Source organism: Crinia signifera, chromosome 3 (genome assembly GCF_055691185.1).
Source record: "Crinia signifera chromosome 3, ASM5569118v1, whole genome shotgun sequence".
Lineage (NCBI taxonomy): Eukaryota > Metazoa > Chordata > Amphibia > Anura > Myobatrachidae > Crinia > Crinia signifera.
In genome coordinates, this window is record NC_139219.1 from 171,942,114 (window position 1) to 171,968,358 (window position 26,245).

The 26,245-nt window shown below is 43.4% G+C and overlaps 1 protein-coding gene across 3 annotated transcripts in view; it reads left to right on the forward strand.

Moving 5' to 3' along the window:
* Positions 1 to 26,245, forward strand: part of ATG5 (autophagy related 5) — a 210,880-nt gene that overhangs the window by 98,183 nt on the left and 86,452 nt on the right. For all 3 annotated transcript variants that reach the window (XM_083176953.1, XM_083176954.1, XM_083176955.1), the window contains exon 6: positions 13,010 to 13,104. In XM_083176953.1, coding sequence (XP_083033079.1) covers positions 13,010 to 13,104 — 95 coding nt within the window. The remainder of the gene's footprint in view (positions 1 to 13,009; positions 13,105 to 26,245) is intronic.

Below are 26,245 nucleotides of genomic sequence, written 5' to 3' on the forward strand. Positions count from 1 at the left end.
CCAACAACTAATCACTCTTCATACCAACAAAACAACCTACACCCCCTTCACAATCAAACGCCCTTTTCAGCTTCAACATTTAATTTATAACTAAAATACCAATACAGGTCATCCTCCATTTAATAAAAAACACATTTCACACATTAAAGTCGTTCACATGTTAATTGGCCAGAGCCCCTTACGACGGTGTGAAGAGCGCCCGCAGGGCGCGATGAATCACCTAGTATGTATATAAAAGGTGATAATCATATCTATACTCTATCATTACTACTCAACTGCCAAGATTTGCTAGAGTTGTAATGAAGTAGCCAACCGCCTAAAACATGCTGCCTCTCCTTGCCGTGGCAATTAGAGTATACTAATAATAGTCTCATTGTATGCTACTGCCTGTCTGTACAATTGGGGACTGAAAATGTTTTATTATAAGGAGCCATATTTGTTAACCCACATTTTATTTTATATTTTCTCAACATAGCCCCCACATTGTCAGTCTTCATCAGAATAGACTTATGTGTATTATGATGGTAGCCCTGCAAGTGTCTTTTGTTCAGGTACAGCAGTTGTCAGCAGGAATTATAGAACTTTATTGTATCTAATACCACGCAGCATCAGGTGTGGAGATTGAATAGCTCCCAAAGTTCCAACGGCTCTTTGCTGTAATGTAATATTTAGTTATTACTGAAGCTTTCACTTGTTTTCATTTCTACGTGTGATGCCAAAATCTGTTCCAAATGTCACACGTTTAAGGCCCCCTATACACAGGTCTGACTTGTCTGAGGGACAAGTCAGACTTAAGGCTACATTAGTCTGACTTGTCCTAAGGACAAGTCGGACCTGATTTCCCCCTGCAGCTCCCCAGGAGGGGGACACACGATTTGGCACTTGATGTGCTAAGTTTTGCAAATGATACATCGCATGCGATGTATCATATGCAACTCCTGGGGAGCTGCAAGGTGGAGGGAGAGGGGGGGGGGGCGCTGCTAGTAGTGCAGAGGCAGCGGACGCTGCGGGGGACAGTGACACAGAGGCGGCATTAACATGGAGCCGGGAGCTGTCAGCACTGGAAAAAAAAAGCCCATGCAATGAATGGGCAGCCTGTGATTGGCTGAGCGCTCTCTCAGCCAGTCTCTCAGCCAATTGCTAACTGGCTGAGAGAGCGCTCCCCCTGCCCGCCTCCACGTTACTGCCGCCTCTGTGTCTCCCGCAGCGTCCGCTGCCTCTGCACTACTAGCAGCATCCCCCTGCCCGTCTCCCTCGCCGACATCCGCCGTCTCTGTGTCCCCTGCCCGGCTGCACATAAGATTTAGCAAATCTTATGTGCAGCCGGTCCGACCTCCTGAATCTGACCCGATGCGAACGGGACCGCGCATCGGGTCAGACCGGGTGTCTAAACCTGCGATTTGGCCTGCGATTTCACTGCCCGATCCATCTGAATCGGGTGAAATCGGGACCAAATCGCATAGTGTATGGGGGCCTTTATTTTCCCTTGAGCTCCCTGGAAGGGCTCCATCTGATTTGGCACTTGATGTGCCGTTTTTTACATGTGCTAAATCATGTGTAAAAGAACTCTTGCGGATTTGCGGGGGAGTTCAAGGGAAATCGGATGTAATACATTGTGGGTGCTAAAAAAGCACCCGTGATGTGCTCCTGCTGATCCGATTCTGATATATCATACATGCTGCAGGACCACCGGATTGGACCTGATGTCAAACACCTGCAGTTTGGCCCAATTTCATCAGATATATAGTCCCAATCCTTCAGAATCTGATTAAATCTTACCTGTGTTAGGGGGGTCTTAAATTTTTTTGCATTCATTTTGTGTATGTGATTTACATATTATGATTTAATGGCTCATTCATGCTGAGGTGATAAATTCCTGTTTAAAGCAGTGTACACATAGGGCAATTCTTCTAAGCACTTTTGACTATATCGTCAAAATCACTTAGAAGGTTTGCCTGAATTGCCCCATGTGTACACAATGGGTGGTAGTGATGTGTGACCCCACAGCATCGTTATCGCTCAGCCAAATAGACACTGCAGGCAAGAATATTTTGACTAGATGCTGCAGTGTCTATTTGACTGTACACGTGGACTGCTGCTGGGGATGCCCACCAGCTTAACTCCGGCAGCGACATCACGATTTTGACTAAGCAAAATCACTTAGTCAAAATCGCCCAGCTTCCAGCCTGTGTGTACACCCCTTTACAACAGTTGTTTAGATTATTTATTATTGCTTTTACAGATCAAAATTGTGCCTGCATTGTTGGTAATGAAATTGTGTGCCAATCAGCACCTATGTTGTGGAGTCACACAATATTTAATACAGTTTATTCTGAAGAAGGTAGAATATATTAATTGATGCACTTTTAAAAGGATAAAGTGAAGATAGATAAACTAGCAATCAATTTGCCCCTAACTCATTTTTAAACACAGCCTGTAACATTTAGGTAATGATTGGCTGGTAGTTTATCTGTCTCTACTTTATCACTTTCCAATTCTTAAGGCACCTATACATCAGGTGTACGATCCACCGGCCCGCTTGAAGTGTCAATTTGCCCCACTGAATTTGCCAATTGGCAACCATTTACAATCATTGATCCGTCATTGGATCAGGGAAGTTAAGCATGTTTAAAATGCTGATTCCCTATGTCCTACCAGGGTCAGGGGATCAGTATTTTAAACATCAGTAACGTCAGGAAATTGGGGATATTAAATATGTGTAAAAATACTGATCCCCGATGTATTTGGTGTGGAAGAAGGGGGGCTTTAGTACATTTCTCCCAGAGTGTTTGAGCTGGTAGGTATCCAGCTTATTGTGTGACACACTTTATTTTACTGTTTACAGTTTACCTTGTTGAGGCCTATTGGAAGCTAAATGACTGTATTTCATAACTAAGATAACATTGTATTTACTAGTTACAACTGTTGAATTATAGCCACAACTGGATGAGATCCATCTAAAACACAAGTACATCAAGATGTTTCATGTGGTTTGCTATGGGTGGGAAAACTTAAGTTCAATTGGGTTTTTGTTTTTGGTATACACCTTTACATGTTTGTAATTGTGGGCAATGCCACTTTCAGGAGTCATGGGTACTTTTTAAAGGGTTAGGCAGTCTCGGTTGTTTCATGTCATCTAGGCCACTGTATGTTTTTGTTTCACCATCACCAAACAATGCTGTGCTTTAATCTAAGGTTATTGATCTGGCTTTACAACTTGTGACTTCATCTCCATTTAGATTTATCTCTCATTCAGCAAATTATCTTTTTTGAAGTTTACTTTTTGGCTTTCTATTGTAGTGCAAGTTTTATACCTTTTAATTTAAAACCATTCTTAAAAAAACAAACACACCTTGTAACATTTAAAATTCAAAGTGATTTTATTTTGTTATGATCACAGTGACTGAATTTAAAAGAAAGCCTTGTATGTATTTAAAATGTAGCCTACTCATATTTTGTTTGTAACCCTTAAAAAGAGATAAACGTGAAGGTGATAAAGAGTTATAAACATCCAGTGATAAAGCTTCTTAAGACCCCCCATACATTAATCAAACTTGTCTGAAAGACATGTCTGACCTGATTTCCCCGGCAGCTCCCCAGGAAGGCTCAAATACGATTCGGCACTTGATATGCCAATTTTTGCATGTGATAAATCTCTCCGGGGGGTGCTGCAGGCAGAGGGAGCCTGGAGCTGGGAGCTAAGCTGCAAAAAGAAAACCCATACAAATAAATGGGAAACCACTGATGAGAGCCCTGAGCCAATCATTAGCTTCCCATTCATTTGTGTTTATTTTTAAAATTCTCCCACCACCCGGCTTCCCTTCCCAACTCTCTTTGAAGCAAAGCTTCAAACGGGCACTGAAAACTTACCTATTCATCAAAGCATACCCTTCCACTGCATAAACCAGATGTTCTCCGACCCCTTGCCTGTTTACATCCTGCTATCTTACCACCACCCACTCGCTTGCACCTCTTATAATCTGTCTGTCTCCCCTTCCTACTAGATTGTAAGATCCTCTGAGCAGGGCCCTCTTCCCTCCTGTTGTCAAAGCCCTCTTCTCTTCACATTTCACTCATAGCTCTCCTATACTCCAACACTCAGTGACCATCTTTGTCCACATACTCCTATCCATCATTGGCATCTAGCCTCTAGTTGTATGTTGATTGAGTTCTCACTACTTATATCCAAGCTGTAATGTGTATTGAACTGTGGTGCTCTTTATTTGTACTGCATTTTTGTTATTTATTCAATATTATGCCAAGCTTTGTCTCCCTGTATTGTTCCTTTGTACGGCGCTGCAAAACACTTGTGGCGCCTTATAAATAAAATTATAATAATAATAATAATAACTCTCTGCGTTCCCTCACTGGCTCGCGGCGTCCCCCGCCTGCCTCTCTGCATCCCCCACCGGCTCCCATCGTCCCCCCGTCCCATTTCGGGCTGCACAGAAGATTTATACCTGTTCATTCCCCCACTATCCACGTCGGCGTGGAGTTGAATTCAGAAAGTGTGCCACCGAGCCCGACGTGTGGCGAGCGCAGCGTAAAACAAGCCCGAAGCACTGCGAGCGGACACGGATTACTTGACGTCTATTTTACACGTCCCCACGGGGGGGTCGATGCACTCGCCACACTTCGGGCTCGGTGGCTCGCTGCGCTCGCCACACTATATAAAATAGTGGAGGTATGAACAGGTTGGAAGGACATGTACCGCGTACCCTCACTGGGCTTGCTACACTTCGGGCTGACGTGGATAGTGGGGGTTTGAAATGTAGGCATTTGCCAGTATGTAATATGGAGCACTGGCATATGCGTTCTTTATTGTGCATGAGACGCACGCGCTACCCAACCCCTAACCATGACCATCCCTGAAGCGGACATGGGCAGGGTTGCCGTACCCAGATGCACAAATTACTGAGAAGTACAAGCGTATGAGACGCTCATGCATCTCAGGCAGATGGTGCGCCTCTCCGCCGGCACCCGCATATTCGCCTCTCCGGCGGCATCCACCAGCGCAGGGGATCTGGCGGTTACCGGCGCTGTGTGAGAGGCACTCACTAGGCTGTCCAGGAATGCCAGGGACAGTACGGCAACTATGCTGCCTGACGGGGACACTAAGCTGACTATGCAGGGCTGCAACTGGGACACTACATTAGGCTGCTGTTGGGCTACGCTGACAGTGTAACGTAGCCTACCGCCGTGAAACTACACAAGTACCGAATATTCTTATAGTAGGGCCTACTTTAGGGGAAGTAAGGTGGATAACCATGTACCCTGTAAGCCTGATTCAGATGCAATGACAACTTTAATAAGTGCTGAGTCTTCCCCAGTGCTCCCAGCTACACAGAAACAGCCAATGAATGTGCAGTGTGGCAGGTAAAGCTAGGCAGCATGAGTGCATTATTTTTTCTACTCTAAAATCTGAAACAAAGCCATAGCTATTGCATGTCTCGATACTTTACAAGTTATGGGTAACTCTTTTTTTTGTGCTTTTCTTTTACGTTGTAGTTGAATTTTTGGGAAGCGTGACCTCATGTCTTGATTCAATAGCCCAAACATGAAGAAACTGCATTCACTTGCCCCTGCATATGCTCTTTAAGAGGAGAGCTATGACCTATATAGTAGATTAATTATTTGCCACCAACAGGCCCTAAAGCTGCCAAGCGCTCTGCTACCAGTAGGGTATCATTATGTTTCTTTATTTAGATTTAGAAAGAGTTATTTCAGTCAGAAGCTTGATGCTCACCCGTTCCCCACCATGATTGCTAAACTGGTTCAATTTCATAAACCTGATCTTTTGGAGCAATTTGCTAAATTTTTCCAATTAATGATTTGTACAAATATATCTTTTTGTTATAACAGTATTTGAGCATCTATTTCAGGCTTGAGATTTAACTGAATTGGTGGAAACAATGTTTCATGGATAATTTAAGGACACAATGCTTTTGAGTTCTAGAAATGTAAAGAAAATCCTGCATGTAATCTATCCATTTCCTGTGGAATATATTAGGGGGGTGATGCAGCAACCACCCCTAACATCTAGTAGACAGTGGTTTCTTTACCTTTTCTTTCAGGAATCATGATGCTGTAATATGGAAAATATCTGTACTAGAGACATTCAAAAATGCAGTCATTGTTTAATATTTACATAATCTGCTTTTGATGCGGTTATATCTTGGGGGGTTTTACAGCTTTTATTTGAGAGCAGAAGCCAAATGTGGCATTTTCCCTTTTCACATTAAAGGAGAACAAGGCGAACATTAGTGTGCCTAGTGATGTCATGTAACAAACGAGGTATTTTCAGTTTGAAGTGTAAATGCTTTCTTGTGACTAGATGGCCATCTCATGTCCTCAAACCTTCTCTGTTGCTTTGTGAATTATGTTTTCCTTGGATTATATTTCTCCCACTCTTATCTCATCTGGTGGTCTCTGCAGAATATTACACAAACACTGCCACGGCTCATCCTTTCTCTTCAGGAAAATGTTGAAATCATTTCTATTTCAAGAAAAATTACTCTGCCTCTATTACTGTTATATTATTATGTGCTATTAAAGTAAAAAAAAGGAATTCATGTACAAAATATAAACTACGGTACAGAAATCCCTTGTCGCAACAATTTACAATCTAAATGCGACAAGAGAACACAAAACACTAGGTGTAGTGTTGGCAATGGTTAAACTGAATGTAAATCGACTAAACTGAAAGTTATTAGCGAGAACAATATACTAGGAGCCATGGATCCTGACTGTCTTCACATGTTGACTTCCTTTATGAATTAATAATTTGAGAAAGTATGTTGTCAAGCCTGCTGGAGTCAAAATAAAGTGAATTCAGTAGATATGGTACTACAAAGATGCAGTCAGCATCCCTGTGTCATGATGCCAGAGCATGAGGACATGCACTGAAACTAGGGGGAGGAAGATTCAGGGGAAATTTGAGGAAAAATTACTTCACAGAAAGGATAATGGACAAGTGGAATAGCCTCCCATTAGAGGTGGTAGAGGCAAATACAGTAGAGCAATTTAAATATGCTTGGGATAAGCATACTGATATCCTTACAAAGCAATAAGGATCAAGTATAAAATATATATAAAAAAGGGCAGACTAGATGGATCAAGTGGTTCTTATCTGCCATCAAATTCTATGTTTCTATGTTACCTAACCACATGCTTAATTCACTATGGTTGAACACACCAGAACCACTTCCAATTCTAACCAACTTCTGTTTAATGTATTATTCATATGCAATACTAAACAACATGCAGAGGTCTAAACTGATTAATATGTACTGTAGTTAAATATTTCAACACAAAAATGTTCTTTATCTGTAAACATGTTTTATTTTTAATATTACAGTATTTAATTTAGAGGATAAATTTGCTCTGAAAATGTGCACTACTAACCAGGTGATCAGATAAAACAACTTTGCATGAATACAAAGATGTGTTAAACATTTTCAAGAAAACTCTTATTTCTGTGTATAAAGACCTAATAAAGTGTGGTCCAAATATTAGATTAAATTAAGCTAAAAAATACGGGATCACAACCAAAGCACACAATAGCAGTCCACTTACACAGTTTATGATCAAATATAGATGATCTTAGAGAAAGGGTTGCCTGGAGGCTCCAATGGTCCAACTACGGCTTGATTCTAATGAGGTTTTGTCTAGCTACACTTCCGTTTTATACCACAAACCCCTATGAAACAACAAATCCATGTAAAGTTTTAAATCCTAACTGAAGATATAGAGTGCCCATGGAGATTTCAATTTATTTTGTTATCCACAGAAATGTAAAGGGGCCTACTCAATGGGCGATTTCAGGGCATTTTTCCTACTACTGATGTAAGGCTCACTGGTCGGTTGTTGCTAACCTTCTTTGCTTCCACTTTTGTGCAGTGGGACTACATTTGCTATTTTCCAGTCCTCTGGGATTACTCCAGTAGCTAGTGACTGATTGAATAATTCTGTTCATGGTTTTACCAGCTCCCCTTTAAGCTCTTTTACTATCCGTGGATGTATCCCATCTGGCCCCATTGATTTATCCACTTTCAGTTTTGAGAGTTCTGTTACGAATTTCTCCTCTGTAAATGTAATTGTTTCTCCCTCATTTTTCTGAATATACTTGCAACTTAACTGTAGCCCCTTCCCCTCTCTTTCAGCAGTGAATGTTGAGCAGAAATAATTATTATGACAGTGATCGCGAAAACCCCAAAAAATTATGGGTCCCTGAGACAAGGGCCGGTCTGAGCTTTTTTTTTTTGGTGAGCAAACATAGATTTGGGCACCCCAAAACTGTGGCTATTGTGGGTTGGGGGGGGGGGGGGGGGTTAATCAATTGGCAATTTGCCCACTCACATAAAGCAAGAAACACATATACTAGAAAAAGGCATAATGTCGGAATAGTGACACCTGTGCTGCACCAATCAGGATTGTAAAAGTAATGGCAGCAGAAACAGGAGGGATAGGTTGAGTGAAATCCCACCAGAGTCTATAGGCTCCTCTCCTACAGGCAACACTGCCTGTTAAGAGTTAATTGGTGAGCTGCAGCCTCTCTGCCAGCCATGCAGTGAGGGGAGGAGGGGACAAGTGGGCCATTAACAGCCAGCACTCAGAGCCTGGAGGAGGTGACAGTGACACACAAGAGAGCAGCACCGCGAGGTAGGAGAGGATGGAAGTCTGCAGCCCGAGTCCTGCTAGCAATAAATCCCCTTACATGACACAGCAAAGCAGCCTGCTAAATGGACCACGCACGCCTCTTACCTCCTACTTCCTGCCCGGGTCTGCTCCGTCCTCACTGTCACACCTCCCTGGTTCTGGCCCCCAATGCTGGTTTCAGTTCCTCGCGCTCCGTCCTCACACCAGCCACAGCTCTGTTCCCCTGCTGAGCAGCTGCTTCTGGTGTTGGCTCCAGCCGTCTGTTGTTGAGGCGCAGTGCAGGAGCCAGCTTACCCGGCTTCTGTGCACTGCTGCTTATGACTCTGCGGTGACAGGGACCCTTTCATTTTCGCGCCCAGCAGATGTATGAAGCGGCCGTAAGTTATGCTGTGTCTTCTCCACGGTCGCATCACAACTGAGGGGGAAACAGATCCCTCCACCCTTGTCACACATATTCACCCGGCGTGCATGCCGAAATGGCTGGGTCCCAGCCATTTTTTTATGAATTTTTTTTTATGAATGGCTGGGTCCCACCACATCGCACTTTTGAAAATCGCAAGATTGGCCCGTTCTTCGCATATTTAATGAGATGCGAAAAACGGGCCAAATAGTGCGAATAGGTGCGATTTCTTTAGTCCTGAAAATCGCACGTTTGCAGGAAATCGCAATTTAAAAAAAAAAAAACAGCGCGGGGTCCCCCGCCAGAGCATAACCAGCCCCTGGCTCATTGAGCCGGTGCTGGTGACATTAAATCAGGGTCCCCGACAAATAGGGGTCCCCTTGATTTAATGAAACCAGCACCAGGCTCAAGGTCCGGCGCTGGTTCCCGAAATACGGGGGACAAAATGACTAGGGGTCCCCCGTATTTTAAGAACCAGCACCAGACCCAACCAGCCAGCAGGGTAATGCCACAGCCGGGGGACACTTATTATATAAGGTCCCGCGGCCAAAGCATTATCCCCCTGGCTGGTCAGCATGGGCAGGGGTCCTGGGGAAGTGGGGACCCCCCCAATGAAGGGGTCCCCCTCCTCCAGGACTTACCAGCCCATGCTGAAAGTCCGGGGCTGTCCCCGATGGCCCTGGGCGGTGGGCATCGGGCTGATGCAAAGTGTAAAAAAAAGATTAAAAACTATTGTTTTCTACTGTAGAACTATGAGTCCCAGCAAGCCTACCCCGCATGCTGGGACTTGGAGAACCACAAGTCCCAGCATGCGGGGCATTAAAGGGCCCGCTGGCACTTGTAGTTCTACAGTACAAAAAATAGTTAAATAAAACACACTGACACCCTGAAAAATAAAAGTTTAATACATACGGTACTTGTTTCCTAGCACGGCCACAAATCGCGGCCATCGGGGGTCATTTTAGTGGCCTGCGACCGACGCGATGCCCCCGATTTTTCCATTGAAATGCATTGAAAACAGTGAAAATCGGGTCGGTCGCGTCGTGTGCGGCTAAAAATGCTTAAATGGTCCACACGCGATGGCCGCGATTTCCCCATAGGGAACAATGTTAAATGGGTAACTTTACCCCCGATGACCGCGATTTCCCATAGGAAACAATGTTAAATGGGTCAATTTACCCAAACCATCATAGGGAACAATGGTAAATGGGCCAGAAAGCCCAAAAAACACCCCTGAACATTGACATGTCCCCCCAAAAGTAGTTCACGCCACCCCGCGATGAACGTGAACCCGAAGCGTGGCGAGCGCAGCGAGTCCGCGAGGGGCGGCGGTACGCGTCCTCCGACCTTTTCATACCCCCACTATCCACTAGGGCGTGGAGTTGAGAATAGAATAGTGCCCCGCGAGGGGACGCGGATACCTTCACAGGTAAACGCGTCCCTTCGCGGGCTTCACAGGTATCCGCGTCCCCTCGCGGGGCTCGCTGCGCTCGCCACGCTTCGGGCTCGGTGGCTCGCTGCGCTCGCCACACTATTCTATTCTCAACTCTACGCCCTAGTGGATAGTAGGGGTATGAAAAGGTCGGAGGACGCGTACTGCCGCCCCTCGCGGGCTCGCTGCGCTCGCCACGCTTCGGGTTCACGTTGATCACGTGGTGGCGTAAACTACTTTTGGGGGGACATTTCAATGTTCAGGGGTGTTTTTGGCCCATTTACCATTGTTCCTATGATAATTTGGGTAAATTGAGCCATTTCACATTGTTTCCTATGGGAAATCGTGGTCATCGCGGGTAAATTGAGGCATTTAGCATTGTTCTCTGAGGGGAAATCACGGGCATCGCGTCTGGCCCATCGCAGCCCATTTTTTAGTGCATGCGATGCCCGCGATGGCCCCGATTTTACCCCCGATGCCCGCGATCATGATCGTTGTGGCCGTGCTAGGAAACAAGTACCATACATACATAACACACACACTGATACTTACCTACCTTGAGCCCGTAGGTCGGTCCCTAGGGGGGGGACCCCTTCATTGGGGGGGTCCCCACTTCCCCAGGACCCCTGCCCATGCTGACCAGCCAGGGGGATAATGCTTTGGCCGCGGGACCTTATATAATAAGTGCCCCCCGGCTGTGGCATTACCCTGCTGGCTGGTTGGGTCTGGTGCTGGTTCTTAAAATACGGGGGACCCCTAGTCATTTTGTGACCCCCTAGTTATTTCGGGAACCAGCGCCGGACCTTGAGCCTGGTGCTGGTTTCATTAAATCAAGGGGACCCCTATTTGTCTGGGACCCTGATTTAATGTCACCAGCACCGGCTCAATGAGCCCGGGGCTGATTATGCTCTGGCGGGGGACCCACGCTGTTTTTTTTTTTTTTTAAATTGCGATTTCCTGCAAACGTGCGATTTTCAGACCTTTTTTTTACACCAGAACCCTGCACAGATCGCAATGATCTGTGCAGGGTTCTGGCTAATTCACCCATCAGAACCTGGTCTGATTTTTGGGCGAATTATAGACACAGTTTATACAAATCGCATACCATTAAATATGCGATTTGTATACTTTTTAATGTGAAAACATCTGGATGCGATGTGCTGCGAAAAGCAGCCATCGCATTTCCAGTGTGTCCAACTTGTTGGCCAAAATCGCACTTTTTTCACATTTTTGCAGCTCATTAAATATGCGAAAATGGAAAAAAATACGATTTCGACCGTTTTTGCGAAAATAATCGCAAAAAAAACCCACCGCAAATCATAGAATGTCACCCTCTGTCTTTAGTGTTATTGTTCCACTTTTTGTTTTTCTCCTTTCACTTCTATACCTTAATACAGTTTCCCCCCTTTTACCCGCTGACTGGGCCATTTCTTCCTCAGCCTGCGCTTTTGCACATCTGTGTACATTCTAAAGGTGCCCATACATGCTGCGAGAATCGCATGCGTTATGGGCTAGATCGCATCGCACAGCATGCGTTTTGCATGCAATGTGCATGTAATGTGATGCATTCCGAAAGCAGTCCAAAAAGTATGTGCAGTACATACTTTTTGTACTGTGCGATGCAATGCCCAAGGGAGCGCGCATTGCATCGCACACTGCTATCCCAGGGTGTATTGGCACCTTTAGCCTCCTTCTGTCTATGTTATGTACCATATATAATATTTTCCTGCTACTGTCATTGAAAAGCTTACATTTAAACAGTTATACAATATAAGACAAAACTGATATATATGTTGTAGAATCTAATTTTTTTCACATATATGATTTCTGTCTATGGATCAGAATCTGAATCGGCTTTATTGGCCAGGTATACTAGGAATTTAGTTTGGATTGCTGTGCAACAGCCAGGGTGGGAACATGTAAAAAAAACAGTCACAGTACAGATGTATATAACACATACAGATATGTACTAGATGTATCCTGATGAAGGACACGGACATGAGGAACATTAATTTACTGAGCTGCGCAGCACCCAGGCAGCCGTTCAGCGGCGCCACTTGGTGGTTGCAACAGCCAGGTTGCAGTAAAAACAGTACAAATATGGAACACAACAGCGGTCACACGGGGTACATATTTGGCTAGTGGCACAGATCCTAGGCAGCCACAGATTGTAAGCTTGTGAGCATGGCTTTCCTACCATTTTAATTGTCTGTAACTACCCTGTTTGTTTTATCACTGTTTTAAATGGTAAAGCACAATGGAAATTGCTGCGCTATGAAAGAACCTGATATGAATTGTTTAGAAGCGAGAAAGCCATATCAATTTCATAAAATATTAATATTGTTATTTATCATATACTGTCAATTGTATATAGTTTTATGGTTGCCCAGCATATTGCACACGCATTTAAATTTGTATTAACTCTCATATGGAAAACATGAAGATGCTTAACATGAATTTATAGTAAATGTGACAATAGTTCTGCAAGCTATAAAAAAATATTTCTTGTAACATTCTAGACAAATTTGACCAGTTTTGGGCCATAAATCGCAAACTTATGGAATATGCGCCAGAAGAAAGTGGATTTCGATATATCCCTTTTCGAATATATCAGGTAAGTGATGTCTAATATGACCTTTTTAATAATAAAGTAGATTACACTATGCAAGGTGAAAAACAAAAATAGACACACATACTGTATACACTTGGTATATAGTTATTATGTCAACATTCTGAATGTCAGCACCAGAAAGTAGACATTATCTGATTTTCATTTAGGATGTTGAAATGTCGACAGTCACAATGTGGACAATACAGTTAGGGTTTTAACATGACACAAACTCTATTTTGACCCTTGTGGCCTTCTACCCCCTTCACACCAGCCAAAATCCACGGACTGATGACCTGAGATTTCAACCCTGATAGCTACCAGGGTTGTTCCAGGGACCTTCCAGGGTTACTGGCCGGTATAAAAGGTGCAGGGACATGCAGGACCAGCAACAGGGGTGAGTACTTGCCGCCATCAAGCCACCTGCACTCCTCCTGACGGCCTCCTCCCCACCTCCTTCCTGCCCCCTTCAAACACCAGAAAATGCAGGGACTTTTCTGATGTGAAAGGGGCCATTGACCAGGGAATGGCCCGGCATGATCCCTGGGACATATTCCCTGGTGGGTCCCTGCATTTTCTGGTGTGAAGGGGGTATTAGAGGCATCACACAGCGTGCAGGAAGACACTGTACAAGCTCTGTGGCACAACAGACCCCAGCAGTGCTATTTAACCCCCTGAAAGCTTGCAATGTCTGCATTGGCAATCACACAGCGTACAGGAAGACACCGTGCAAGTCCTGTGGCACAACAGACCCCAGCAGTGCTATTTAACCCCTGAAAGCAATGTCTTCAAACGCCCACATTCCCTCTCTTCCTCTACCCCTCTCTCCTCCCTCTCTCTAATGACCTCATCTTTGTGGGCCTTAAAAAGTCAGTTTCTAATGACATTCTCATAGAAATGCAGGGTCATCCCTGGTTCAGTATAAAAGGTGCCAATTCGGGATGTCCCTGCTTCAAAAGCATGTGTAAATGGTTATCTGCATTTCTGGTGTGAAAGGGGTATTCAATGTCAACACATGGATCAATATGGCATCATCTAGAGGATGCAATCGGTTGTACGATCTGTTAGAGCCGCTTAGCAGATTTGCCTTGCTATGTGCAGACTTTTTAATTTTACATTATTGTAGAAATGCGGTCATTAGGTTTACAGTGTCTAGGTTGATAATTAATATGTTGATAGAGAATAGCCCCTGTCAGTTGGGATCCCGACTGTCGGGGTTTTAACAGCCAGGAATCCGACGTTGGTGTAATGACTGTCGTAATCCTGACTTTCAGAAGGTCATCCAGCACCCGAGTATATAATAGGGTGCCAAGCGCAGGAGGCACCCGAAGCATGGAGAGCACATTGGTACTCTAATACGTTGTCTTTGTCAACATAGACACCTAAAAAAAACACACCCATCTCAACATTGTCGTTTCCCAGTAACTAAGATTTCCACCCCCAATTGCCTATCCACATTCCCCACTACCATACGCACTTCGTAATGACATGAGTTTAAATGTCTTCCTGTATTTCCACAAAGAACTTATTGTCTGTGGAGGTTCGATATCCATCCAGGGGTGAGATTTAATAGGATGAGAGATTCAGAAAGTGAGAGATTTGGTAAGAAATCTCCAATCATTTACACTGCTAAACCAGTTTGATTTTGCAATGTAAATGATTGCCGCTTTAAAAAAAAGCTAGAGATTTCTCACCAAATCTCTCACTTTCTGAATCTCTCATCCTATTAAATCTCACCCCAGGTATTATCCTGTAACGGTCTGAAGTGTATTGACTTCAGTGTAACCAGCTAAATTTCTAAAGCTGCTGGACTTGGTAATTTCTCCGTACAAATTGAAGGGGTGTACACACTACCTGGAGGTTGGGTGTTTTTTGCTTAGTCAAAATCGGGCAGTAGCTGCCAGACATAAGCCGGCGGCCATCCCCAGCAGCAGCTCGCGTGTACAGCCGAGTAGACACTGCAGGTCTGGTCAAAATATTCTAGCCTGCAGTTTCTATATGGGCAGCATCACTATCGCCCACTGTGTACACTCAGGGCGAACCAGGGAACCCTTCTAAGCGATTTTGACAATGTAGTCAAAATTGCTTAGAAGAATTGCCCGTGAGTACACCTCTTAACTTCCTTTGGTCAATAAATAAAGAAGCCATTTTGCAATCCAGCAAGTGAGGTGCCTAGGAGCAAGGTACTGCTCTCTGTTGAGAGATACAAATTTGAATGTATTATAGGCAGACATCCTTAATGGCAAAATATTCTTACTCATACTGAAACCAATCATTAATTGCAAATAGAAACAACAGCTATTATGAATGCTACCTGACATATAAGCATTTGCTAAAATTTTATGTATTTGTTCTCTCTTTGAATAACAGTCACTCTTTTGTGTAAAGGTGTTAACCACTTGCTGCTTAAAAAATACTGACAAGGTATCTGTAGAGACCTCTCAGTAATAACACTTCTTTATCTCCTACCCTCTTTAGCACCCTGAATTAAACACAAGGAACTGCTCATTATACTGTATAGTTATAAGAAATCTTAACCCCTTCCTGACACAGCATGTTTTTGCCTTCCTGACAGAGCCCTTTTTTTCAAATCTGACATGTATCACTTAAGTGGGGATAACTTTTTTTTGCTTTTACTTATCCCAGTGATTTTGAGATTGTTTTTTCGTGACACATTGTACTTCAAGTTAGTGGTAAATTTTCGTCGATACAGTCTGTGTTTTTTTGTGAAAAATACCAAAATGTCGGAAAAAAATGGAAAATTTAGCAATTTGCAAAATGTTAAATTTTCTGCTTGTGAGACAAATAATCATACCACTCAAAATAGTTAATAACTAACATAGACCATATGTCTACTTTATGTTTCCATCATTATTTCAACTTCCTTTTAATTTTTTTGGACACTAGGAGGCTTAAAATATGAATAGCAAATTCTCAAATTTTCAAGAAAATTTCAAACACTGATTTTTTTAGAGACCAGTTCAGTTCTGATGTGACTTTGAGGGACTTGTATGTGAGACACCCCCATAAATGATGCCATTTCAAAAACTGCACCCCTCACAGTATTCAAAACAGCATTTTGGAAGTTTGTTAACCCTTTAGGTGTTTCACAGGAATTAAAACAAAGTGTAGGTGAAATTTCAAAACTTCATTTTTTTTTGCAGATTTGCAATTTTAATACATTTTTCTAAGGAACACAGTAGATTTTACTAGAGAAATGTGACTAAAAATTGATTCCCCCAATTCTTTTGTTTTCATAAATATCCTATATGTGGCCCTAGTGTGCACGTTGACCAAACCACAGGCTTCATAATAGAAGGAGCACCTACTTGATTTTGGAGCCTCCTTTTTATGAGATTATTTTTTAGGCACCATGTAGGTTTCTAGGCACCATAAGATGCTAAAAGTTAGGAACCCCCCCACAAGTGACCCCATTTTGCAAACTACACCCCTCAGGGAATTCATCTAGGGGTATAGTGTACATTTCAAACCCCCAGGGGTTTCACCAATTGTGGTACAACTGGGCAGTGAAAATGAAAAATTAATTTTTTTACACAAAAATGCAGTTCTGGCTCCAAATTTTTCATTTTCACAAGGAATGAAGGAGACAAAGCACCCCAAAATCTGTGCCCCAATTTCTCCCGAGTACGGCAATGCCTCACATGTGACCAAAAAATACCATTTGGGTGCATGGCAGGACTCAGAAGGGAAGGAGTGATTTTTGGATTTTGCAGCTCAGATTCTGGTGGAATGTTGGTGGGTGCTATGTCGCATTAGCAAGACCCCCGAAGCACCAATACAGTGGAACCCCCCCACAAGTGACCCCATTTTGCAAACTACACCCCTCAGGGAATTCATCTAGGGGTATAGTGTACATTTCAAACCCCCAGGGGTTTCACCAATTTTGATACAACTGGGCTGTGCAAATGAAAAATTAAATTTTTTACACAAAAATGCAGTTCTGGCTCAAAATTTTTCATTTTCACAAGGAATGAAGGAGACAAAGCACCCCAAAATCTGTGCCCCAATTTCTCCCGAGTACGACAATGCCTCATGTGTGACCAAATAATGGCAGGACTCAGAAGGGAAGGAGTGATATTTGGATTTTGCAGCACAGATTCTGGTGGAATGTTGGTGGGTGCTATGTCGCATTAGCAAGACCCCCAAAGCACCAATACAGTGGAACCCCCCCACAAGTGACCCCATTTTGCAAACTACACCCCTCAGGGAATTCATCTAGGGGTATAGTGTACATTTCAAACCCCCAGGGGTTTCACCAATTTTGATACAACTGGGCAGTGAAAATGAAAAATTACATTTTTTTTACACAAAAATGCAGTTCTGGCTCAAAATTTTTCATTTTCATAAGGTATGAAGGAGAAAAAGCACCCCAAAATCTGTGCCCCAATTTCTCCCGAGTACGGCAATGCCTCACATGTGACCAAAAAATACCAGTTGGGTGCATGGCAGGACTCAGAAGGGAAGGAGTGATTTTTGGATTTTGCGGCTCAGATTCTGGTGGAATGAATGGTGGGTGCTATGTGGCATTAGCAAGACCCCCGAAGCACGGTGAAATGATGAACCTAAAAATCCATAGATGTGTGGTATATTTTAAAACACTCCTTTATACATAGGCCGGGTTTGTCGGGGCAAGTGTCACACTGGAAAATAGTTTGCTTTCTTATTCCCTTTTTATAGCAAACTTTGCACCTTTTTTGTGTCCTGCCCTTTTTTCCAGTGGAGGGGATTTCATCAGGAAAATGCTGCCCTGGTACAATACGGGGGCCAGTACTAGAAGTACTGGGGCCCTCTGCCTGCTGGTTCCCAAATATTAGGCCCTTTATGACTTCCTCTTGAAAGTGCATAAATGTCCCCCTCTGGCCGGTAGAACGGAATAGCACGTAAGCGTTATACAGTGCCATCTGGATGATATACACGGCCAGCTTCTTGTACCAGATTTTTGTTTTCCGCAGGGCACTGTACGGCTTCAGTACCTGATCTGAAAGATCCACTCCGCCCATGTACCTATTGTAATCCAGGATACAATTAGGTTTCGAGGTGTGGGTACTGGTACCTCGTACAGGGACGGAGGTGGTACTGTCTCTGTGAATTGTTGTAAGTATAAGGACATCCCTCTTGTCCTTATATTTGACCAACAACATATTTTCGGTGCATATTCCCCTGCTTTCACCCCTTCTCATTACTTGGGCAATGTGCGTTTTTGGGAGGCCTCTTTGGTTCTTGCGCACAGTACCGCAAGCTGCTGTACCTCTTGAACCAAGGGCCTTAAACAGGGGGATGCTGGTGTAAAAGTTATCCACATAGAGGTGATAACCTTTATCCAGGAAGGGGTGCACTAAATCCCAGACAATTTTTCCACTAACACCTACGAGGGAGGGGGGGCATTCTGGCGGTTCAATTCTTGAATCCTTCCCTTCATATACCCTAAACCTGTGGGTGTACCCTGAGCTGCTTTCACACAGCTTATACATTTTTATGCCATACCTTGCCCTCTTACTGGGAAGGTACTGGCGGAATTTAACCCTTCCTTTAAAATGTATAAGGGACTCGTCTATGCAAATGAATTTATCTGGGATGTACATCTCTTCAAATTTGGCACTGAAGTGATCAATGACCGGCCTGACTTTGAATAGCCGGTCAAAGGTGGGATCATCTCTGGGTGGGCACTGTGCATTATCGTTGTAATGCAAAAATTTAAGGATTAACTCAAAACGATTCCGGGTCATGGCCATACGGTAAAGTGGGGTGCTGTACAGAACATCTGTACTCCAATATTGCCTAATTTCTGGCTTTTTTACTATGCCCATATGAAACACCAGACCCCAAAACGTCATCATCTCTACTGCATCTACAGGGGTCCACCTAGCAAATGATGACGTGGGGTTTTGAGCAATAAACTGCTGGGCATATAAATTAGTTTGGTCCACCATTAAATTTATAAAATCATCAGAGAAAAATAATTTGAAAAAGTCAATTTCTCTGAGACCTGTGGAATCAAATTGGATTCCTGGGATGGCCCAAAACTCAGGAACCTGGGGCTCAAAATTGTCTGGTGGTGGGGTCCATACGAGATCAATTATTGGGGGGGGGGTCTCAGCTGCTCTACGGGGGCGTCTTTGAGGGGGTCCCTCATCACTAGAGGAGGAAGAGGAGCTTAAGATGAATCCTTCAAATTCCCCGCTTGCCTCACTGGCTGTGTCAGAGTCAGAGGCAAGCATGGCATATGCCTCCTCCGCTGAATACATTCTTCTGGATGACTGGGATGACATTTGGGATGACATTTGGGATGACATTTTTATTTTTGTGTTTCTGGTAGTGAAATGTTTCAACACGTGTATAGTGTAGGGGGGGTACAAACTTTATTTCAATGTAGTATGTAGTGTGTAGTGTGTATGTAGTGCAGAAAAAAAAAAAAAGGTCCTGCGCCAAAAATTGAGCACAGATGTTGGTCAGTAACGTCCGTCACTGAACAGCGCTCAAAGGCAACAGGAATTTGATCAAAAAAATTTGATCAAAAAAAATTAAAAAAAGACCCCACAGCACCCTCAAAAAAAAAAGGTGATCAGTGATGCGACACTGATTACCAGTGAGGGGCAGCAGGTGCACAACCTTTGGTGCAACTGACAGTGCAACTGGCAGGTATATATAAAAAAAAAAAACCCTGCAGCCCCAAAAAGGGGGGGTAGCAGACACAAAATATAGCACTCTCTATCACTATCTCTCACTATCTATCACTATCTATCACTCTATGACACTGCAGCAGCAGCACTGACAGTTATATATATAAAAAAAAAACCTGCAGCCCCAAAAAGGGGGGGTAGCAGACACAAAATATAGCACTCTCTATCACTATCTCTCTATCTCTCACTATCTATCACTATCTATCACTCTGACACTGCAGCAGCAGCACTGACAGTTATATATATAAAAAAAAAACCTGCAGCCCCAAAAAGGGGGGGTAGCAGACACAAAATATAGCACTCTCTATCACTATCTCTCTATCTCTCACTATCTATCACTATCTATCACTCTATGACACTGCAGCAGCAGCACTGACAGTTATATATATAAAAAAAAACCCTGCAGCCCCAAAAAGGGGGGGTAGCAGACACAAAATATAGCACTCTCTATCACTATCTCTCTATCTCTCTATCTCTCACTATCTATCACTATCTATCACTCTCTATCTCTCTATCACACTGCAGCAGCAGCAGCAGGAAGTCACAAGAAGTCAGATCCAGGAAGCATCCAGCACGCTACAAGCAGTGATCAGGTGATCAGGTAAGGTATTTGCAAGGATCAGGTAAGTATTTGCAAGGATCAGGTCAGTATCACGGCAGATAGGCACGGTGACCGCTCTGCACGCAATTCCAGACCGGAATGGCGTCTGCAGCGCAGTCACCGTTAGTTTAAATGTCGCGCCTTGGCTGTGATTGGTCCGTGGGTCCCACGGACCAATCACAGCCTTGGGGGCAGGTGGGGTGAGGTGTCGTCGTCACCGATGACCCCCTCATGCCCCCTGACGCCCGGCGGTGATTGACACCTGTGTTACCGAGCGTCTGATTCGCTGGTAACACAGGAAAACGCTGTGAATGGCTGTTCACACTGAACAGCCAATCACAGCGATCGCCGACGGGGGGGTGGCATCGCAGCCCCCCCTGGGCATGCAGGGACATGTCTGCTGTCAGGGACAGCAGACATCGTCCCTCTGTCACTGCGTCTCTAGACGCAGTGACAGTTTAAAGTCATGACGTACATTAATGCCATGTGTCGGGAAGTACATCCCGGCCATGACGTAAATGTACGTCAAATGTCGGGAAGGGGTTAAAATACAAATTATACCGCATGTTAAATAGTTAGATATTAATTTTATGTTTCTATACATACAGTATTTAACTGTGAAAATGTTTTCTCTTGTATTTGAATGAAATTTACCTACTTGTCATTTACCATTGTAAATTGTGATTTCCAGCATTTTAAGGTTGGGGGGGGATCCAATTAGGTGGAAAGTGAAACAACTCTCCTCATATTGCAAGGAAGGATTGGTGGTCTGCGCACTGTCCTCGGTTGTGCGGTGCTAGCTGCTGCACTTTCCGGATGACCTGTCCGGATATGTTGCAGAGTTTTAAATGGGGATTAGTGCAGCGCTCTGCTCCTAGGTGTGTGTGTGTGTGTGTGTGTGTGTGTGTGTGTGTGTGTGTGTGTGTGTGTGAATAAGTAGAGTGGTACAGTGTTGGTATTTGTTTAAAACTTTTACTTCAAAATAATTCAGATACAATACAGGGTCGATACAAAGTATAACATATATAATACAAATTACGTTTCTGTGGGGATTGTAGCAAGCAAGAAGTAGCAGAATGAAAATGTCCGTGTGTTACAAAAGGCACAGTGCTTCTTTGCTCGCTTACTACAGGGATTTATGGGGCACTTGGTGGGTTGGGGTGGTGGTGGGTGGATTAGGGTACGGGGGTGACAGAGTCCAGTAACGGTGCACGGTCCGTGATGAATAGTGTGGTCCTGTGCACTTGATGGTGGGTGCACTCCGGCTGGTAGCTGGTGACTGTTTCCTCCACGGGGGGGGGGGTTTGAGATGGACGTGCTCGCTGCCTTTGCAGTCCTGTGCCGCGGCCGGGGACGTGGAGTGTCTGGCAGCGAGCGCAGCTACCGGGAAGGAAGGTGTTACCTAAGCCGCCTCCTACCCGCGCTCGCTGCCAGTCACTCCACGTCCCCGGCCGCAGCACAGGACTGCAAAGGCAGAAGGCTATCAGCCCGAAACCCGCGCAGCACTTCAGCCGTGACGGGACACAAGGAGTGGCCAGACCCACTGCCACCACTGAAACCCGTTCGCTGCCGTACCACCGCCCCAGCGAGCACGTCCATCTCAAAACCCCCCCCCCTTCCCCGTGGAGGAAACAGTCACCAGTTACCAGCCGGAGTGCACCCACCATCAAGTGCACAGGACCACACTATTCATCACGGACGAGCGGGACGCCGCCACCGCGCACCGTTACTGGACTCTGTCACCCCCATACCCTAATCCATCCACCACCACCCCAACCCACCAAGTGCCCCATAAATCCCTGTAGTAAAGCGAGCAAAGAAGCACTGTGTCACAGCCTTTTGTAACACACGGACATTTTCATTCTGCTACTTCTTGCTTGCTACAATCCCCACAGAAACGTAATTTGTATTATATATGTTATACTTTGTATCGACCCTGTATTGTTTCTGAATTATTTTGAAGTAAAAGTTTTAAACAACACTGTACCACTCTACTTATTCACACACACACACACACACCTAGGAGCAGAGCGCTGCACTAATCCCCATTTAAAACTTCCCTCATATGCATGGTGTATACTGTAAAAACTATTATTTTTTTGTCGTCCAAAAAACAAATAAAACTATATTAAATGAAGTAGAAAAACATTTCAAAGTTTATCAGTCACAAAAAAAGCTTTATATAAAATCTGAAGAATTTTTGCATTTACATTAGAAATTCATGGATGTCTGTGGATACGGTAAATTACAGAAAAATGAACTTTTCACAGCTTCACATATTTATACCATACCTTTTACCCCAATTTCCATAATTTTTAATCCCAAAAGTGTAATAATTGGGCAACTAAAAACTTCAAAGTACCTAATTTGACCTACAGCACTTCACATCAAAATAGGCATTTGTCCAAGTTTTTACCTGCTCAGGAGGTGGAGAAAAAAAAATTGCGATAAAACCTATGCAGAATTATCACCAATATTTTTTGGGGGACAATTGAATATCAGCATTTTGCGGATCACGATAACAACAGTATTACGTGTTGACTGCTGAATATAAACTTCTTAGTAGTAAATATAGTTTTGTTGTAACTCCTCACCTGAACAGAGCATATGTGAATACTGAATATAATCATTTAGATCAGTGGTTCTCAACCTCGGTCCTCAGAGACCCCCAACAGTGCACGTTTTCCATGTCACCTCACAGATACACAGGTGCACTAATTACTCACTGGCACATTTTAAAAATATCACAGGTGAAACTAATTATTTCACCTTTGTTTTTGTGAGGAGACCTGCAAAACGTGCACTGTTGGGGGTGCCTGAGGATCGAAAACCACTGATGTAGATAACTGTGACCAAATTGTTTACTTTTTAGTGCTTATATGTTTTTATTGATTGTGACGATTAATTATTTTATAGACACAAAGAATTACCAGGCAAAATGGTTGTGTTATTTGCATATCCAGGTGTCGGCTGATTAGTTTTTCAGTTCTGATGTTACTGAGTGTATTAGGTTTCAATAAATGGTGCAAATGAAGAGCATTTACATTGTATTATTGTTATAGTTTCACTGTTTTTCTTTTTTCTCTCTCAGTATTGGGCCAGCCAGGTGTGTAGTGCTATTGCTTCTTACCACTCCTCAGCTCTCTGCAGCATAGCATTTATATGGTATTTAATATTGGCATGTAGTGTTCAGTAAGAGGAATATTTGTATGAACTAATGACTACATAATTACTACATAACTGGAAGCAAGAGCTATAGAGGTCACTGTCTTTTTTAACTATAGATATAAACAAACTTGAGCATCTAAGACTGGTGTCCACTATCGTTACTTTTGTAGAAAAGATGTGTGTGTGCTTGCGATGTGTCCGCACAAGTATTGGTTGATATATGCTGGTGGTAAAAAAGGGGCCAGGCACTCGTGGCAAAGAACTTTTCCATATGACGGAGGTTACCTGCCTGTAAAATTTGCACGAATGGCCTTGTAAAATGGCTGCAAGACATTATGTGAGTAAGTTATTTTACTTTAAAAACAGTACTCATGAGCCCTCAAAAATACTATTACCAGTGATATACGGAGGAGAAAAAAAGCTGCATATGCCTCATCTTTCCAGCATAGCTCACATGCCATTGCTGTAAATTGGACCGGCATATTGGCTTACAGACTGAGGCACAAAATACTGCAGAAGAAACTCATCCAGGGTCATTATATTTTCTTCCACCAAGGAAGTATTGTTGTATAAAGTGGGTCATCTTGCTCCCAGAGTGGGGAAGCCCAGGCCGTAGCCTGACCAGTGAGCAACAATAAAATATAAGCTATTTTTTCTTTCTCATAAAGAAAACTGACTGGTAGATGTTCAAATTAGAATAATGGTAGAAGATCCCCATCAAACTTTGAGATGTGGTTAGCTACAAATGGAAGGTAGATGCTGGACCCCAAGTACGTAATCTGCAACAGCAACAAAGATGATGCACAAATGTCTGTATCAATATATATTTTGAGCCTGATCAATTGCTCATTAGAAGCCACTAGATTCTATAGCATTCTTCTGACATTAAATAAGTTAACCATGTAAAACCAAGGTCTTATTGTGTCACGGGTGTCTTGGTGGACTAGATCTGTTAAAGCAGCTGTGTTGATGCCAATGCTTAAATTACCGAAGAAGAAGATATGAAGAATCTTATCTGGAGATTCCCTGTTTCTCTTTTATCTTCTGAATTTAGTAAAAATTACATGTTCAACTGTTCAGTGGGTTAATTTAGTTTTGCCGCAGCTGCTGTCTCTCATGCTGGGACCTGCCCAGCACAGGACAAGACTGCCCAGTTGGCAAGGTCCATTCCCAGAAAATGCATGGTGATCGCATTGAAGAAATGCTATCGCATCTAAGGTAGCCCCCCTGTCTCCGCAGCCTGACTGCAAAGGCAAACGCATAGCTGCAATTTTCATCGGCTGCTTGTGATTATCATGCAGATTACAAGAACTGCACCGGAAACCAGTCTGGACAACGCTCCGCGGCCACTACCCCCTCCGCCCCATATCATTCATTATGATGAATAAAAAAGTTTGCTCAGCAATTTTCAGACCTATTTCGACAAATTCTCTTGGCACAAAGGGTTAATAATTTCTGTAGAAGGATATAAGAATGTAATAGAGCATTTTAGTTTCCTATTTATTACAATCGACATAATTTTTTTCTTTTTTTTTCAGTTTTACGAAGTGTATTCTGCAGTTTAAACACTTGTATGCTAAATAAATATACATCTTTCCTCTGAAATAGTAAAAAAGGTTTTATAGATACAAAATTAGACATTTGTATTGTGTTCAAAGAGAAAGATTAATATTTTAATATTTTAAACATAAAAATAAGGGTTGAATAGGTTCTGCTACTTTGTATATGACTACACATTTCATTGTGGGGAGTTAGTCAAGTAGATGTGAGTTCTATTGGAATTGGAAAGTACCTAATATCTGATTAGACTGTCTGAGAATAAATTGTATACAGATAATAGTATAACAGAACAATAAATGACATAATAGTCTAGGAATAAACCAAATCTATAGGAAGTGACTGCAAACATCTACTAGTTCAGGAATACTGGCATAGGTAAGTAGCACACTGCCTGTTCCCCTCTCCCCCCCCCCCCTTTTTTTTTATCTTAGATTTGTATTTCAGAAAAGGGCACTGGCACTTTTTACCAATAAAATCATCCATTCCCTGTGAGTTGCCTAGTCAGAGTCCATGCTGCACTGGTAATTCGTAGCTTTCCATGGTAGGTGCTCTCTCTGCTAATCAGACACATGGCAGGTTGTCCTAGGGAGATGTTTCCTACCTGTGGGACTGCCAGTCCAGGGTGCGATTAACAGAGAGTGTGCTTGCAGTGGGAAGACACTCCGCTGCCTTGTTGTCTGCCCTACCCAGTTTCTTTAAGCAATGCAGTCCCTAGAAGCCGGTGATTTTATGCATGTGCCAGTTTTGTGAGCACTCGCCGGTGTCTGCCAGATCCATTGCTCGTGTAGTGGATGTGGCAATCACTGGAGCAAAGGTAAACTTCATCCAGACTGCAGCACTGCTGACCATTGGTAGTACCACTGACCATCAGTATCACGGGAATTCCCTTTCATTAAGAAGGGTAGGAGGTGCTATTGGGCAGGGGCAAAAAATATTTTATACGCATAACTAAGCAAAACTGTACCCTAGTTAGAGAGCCCAATTGAAAATTGTGCTAAATGCACACTGTAGAATATCATAAACTTATAACATAAAACTAATGTAATAAATTCCATTCATTCGCTTCTCTACAAGCCAGGGTACATTATAGAGGTTACTTCCTGCCTTGTAAGAAAAA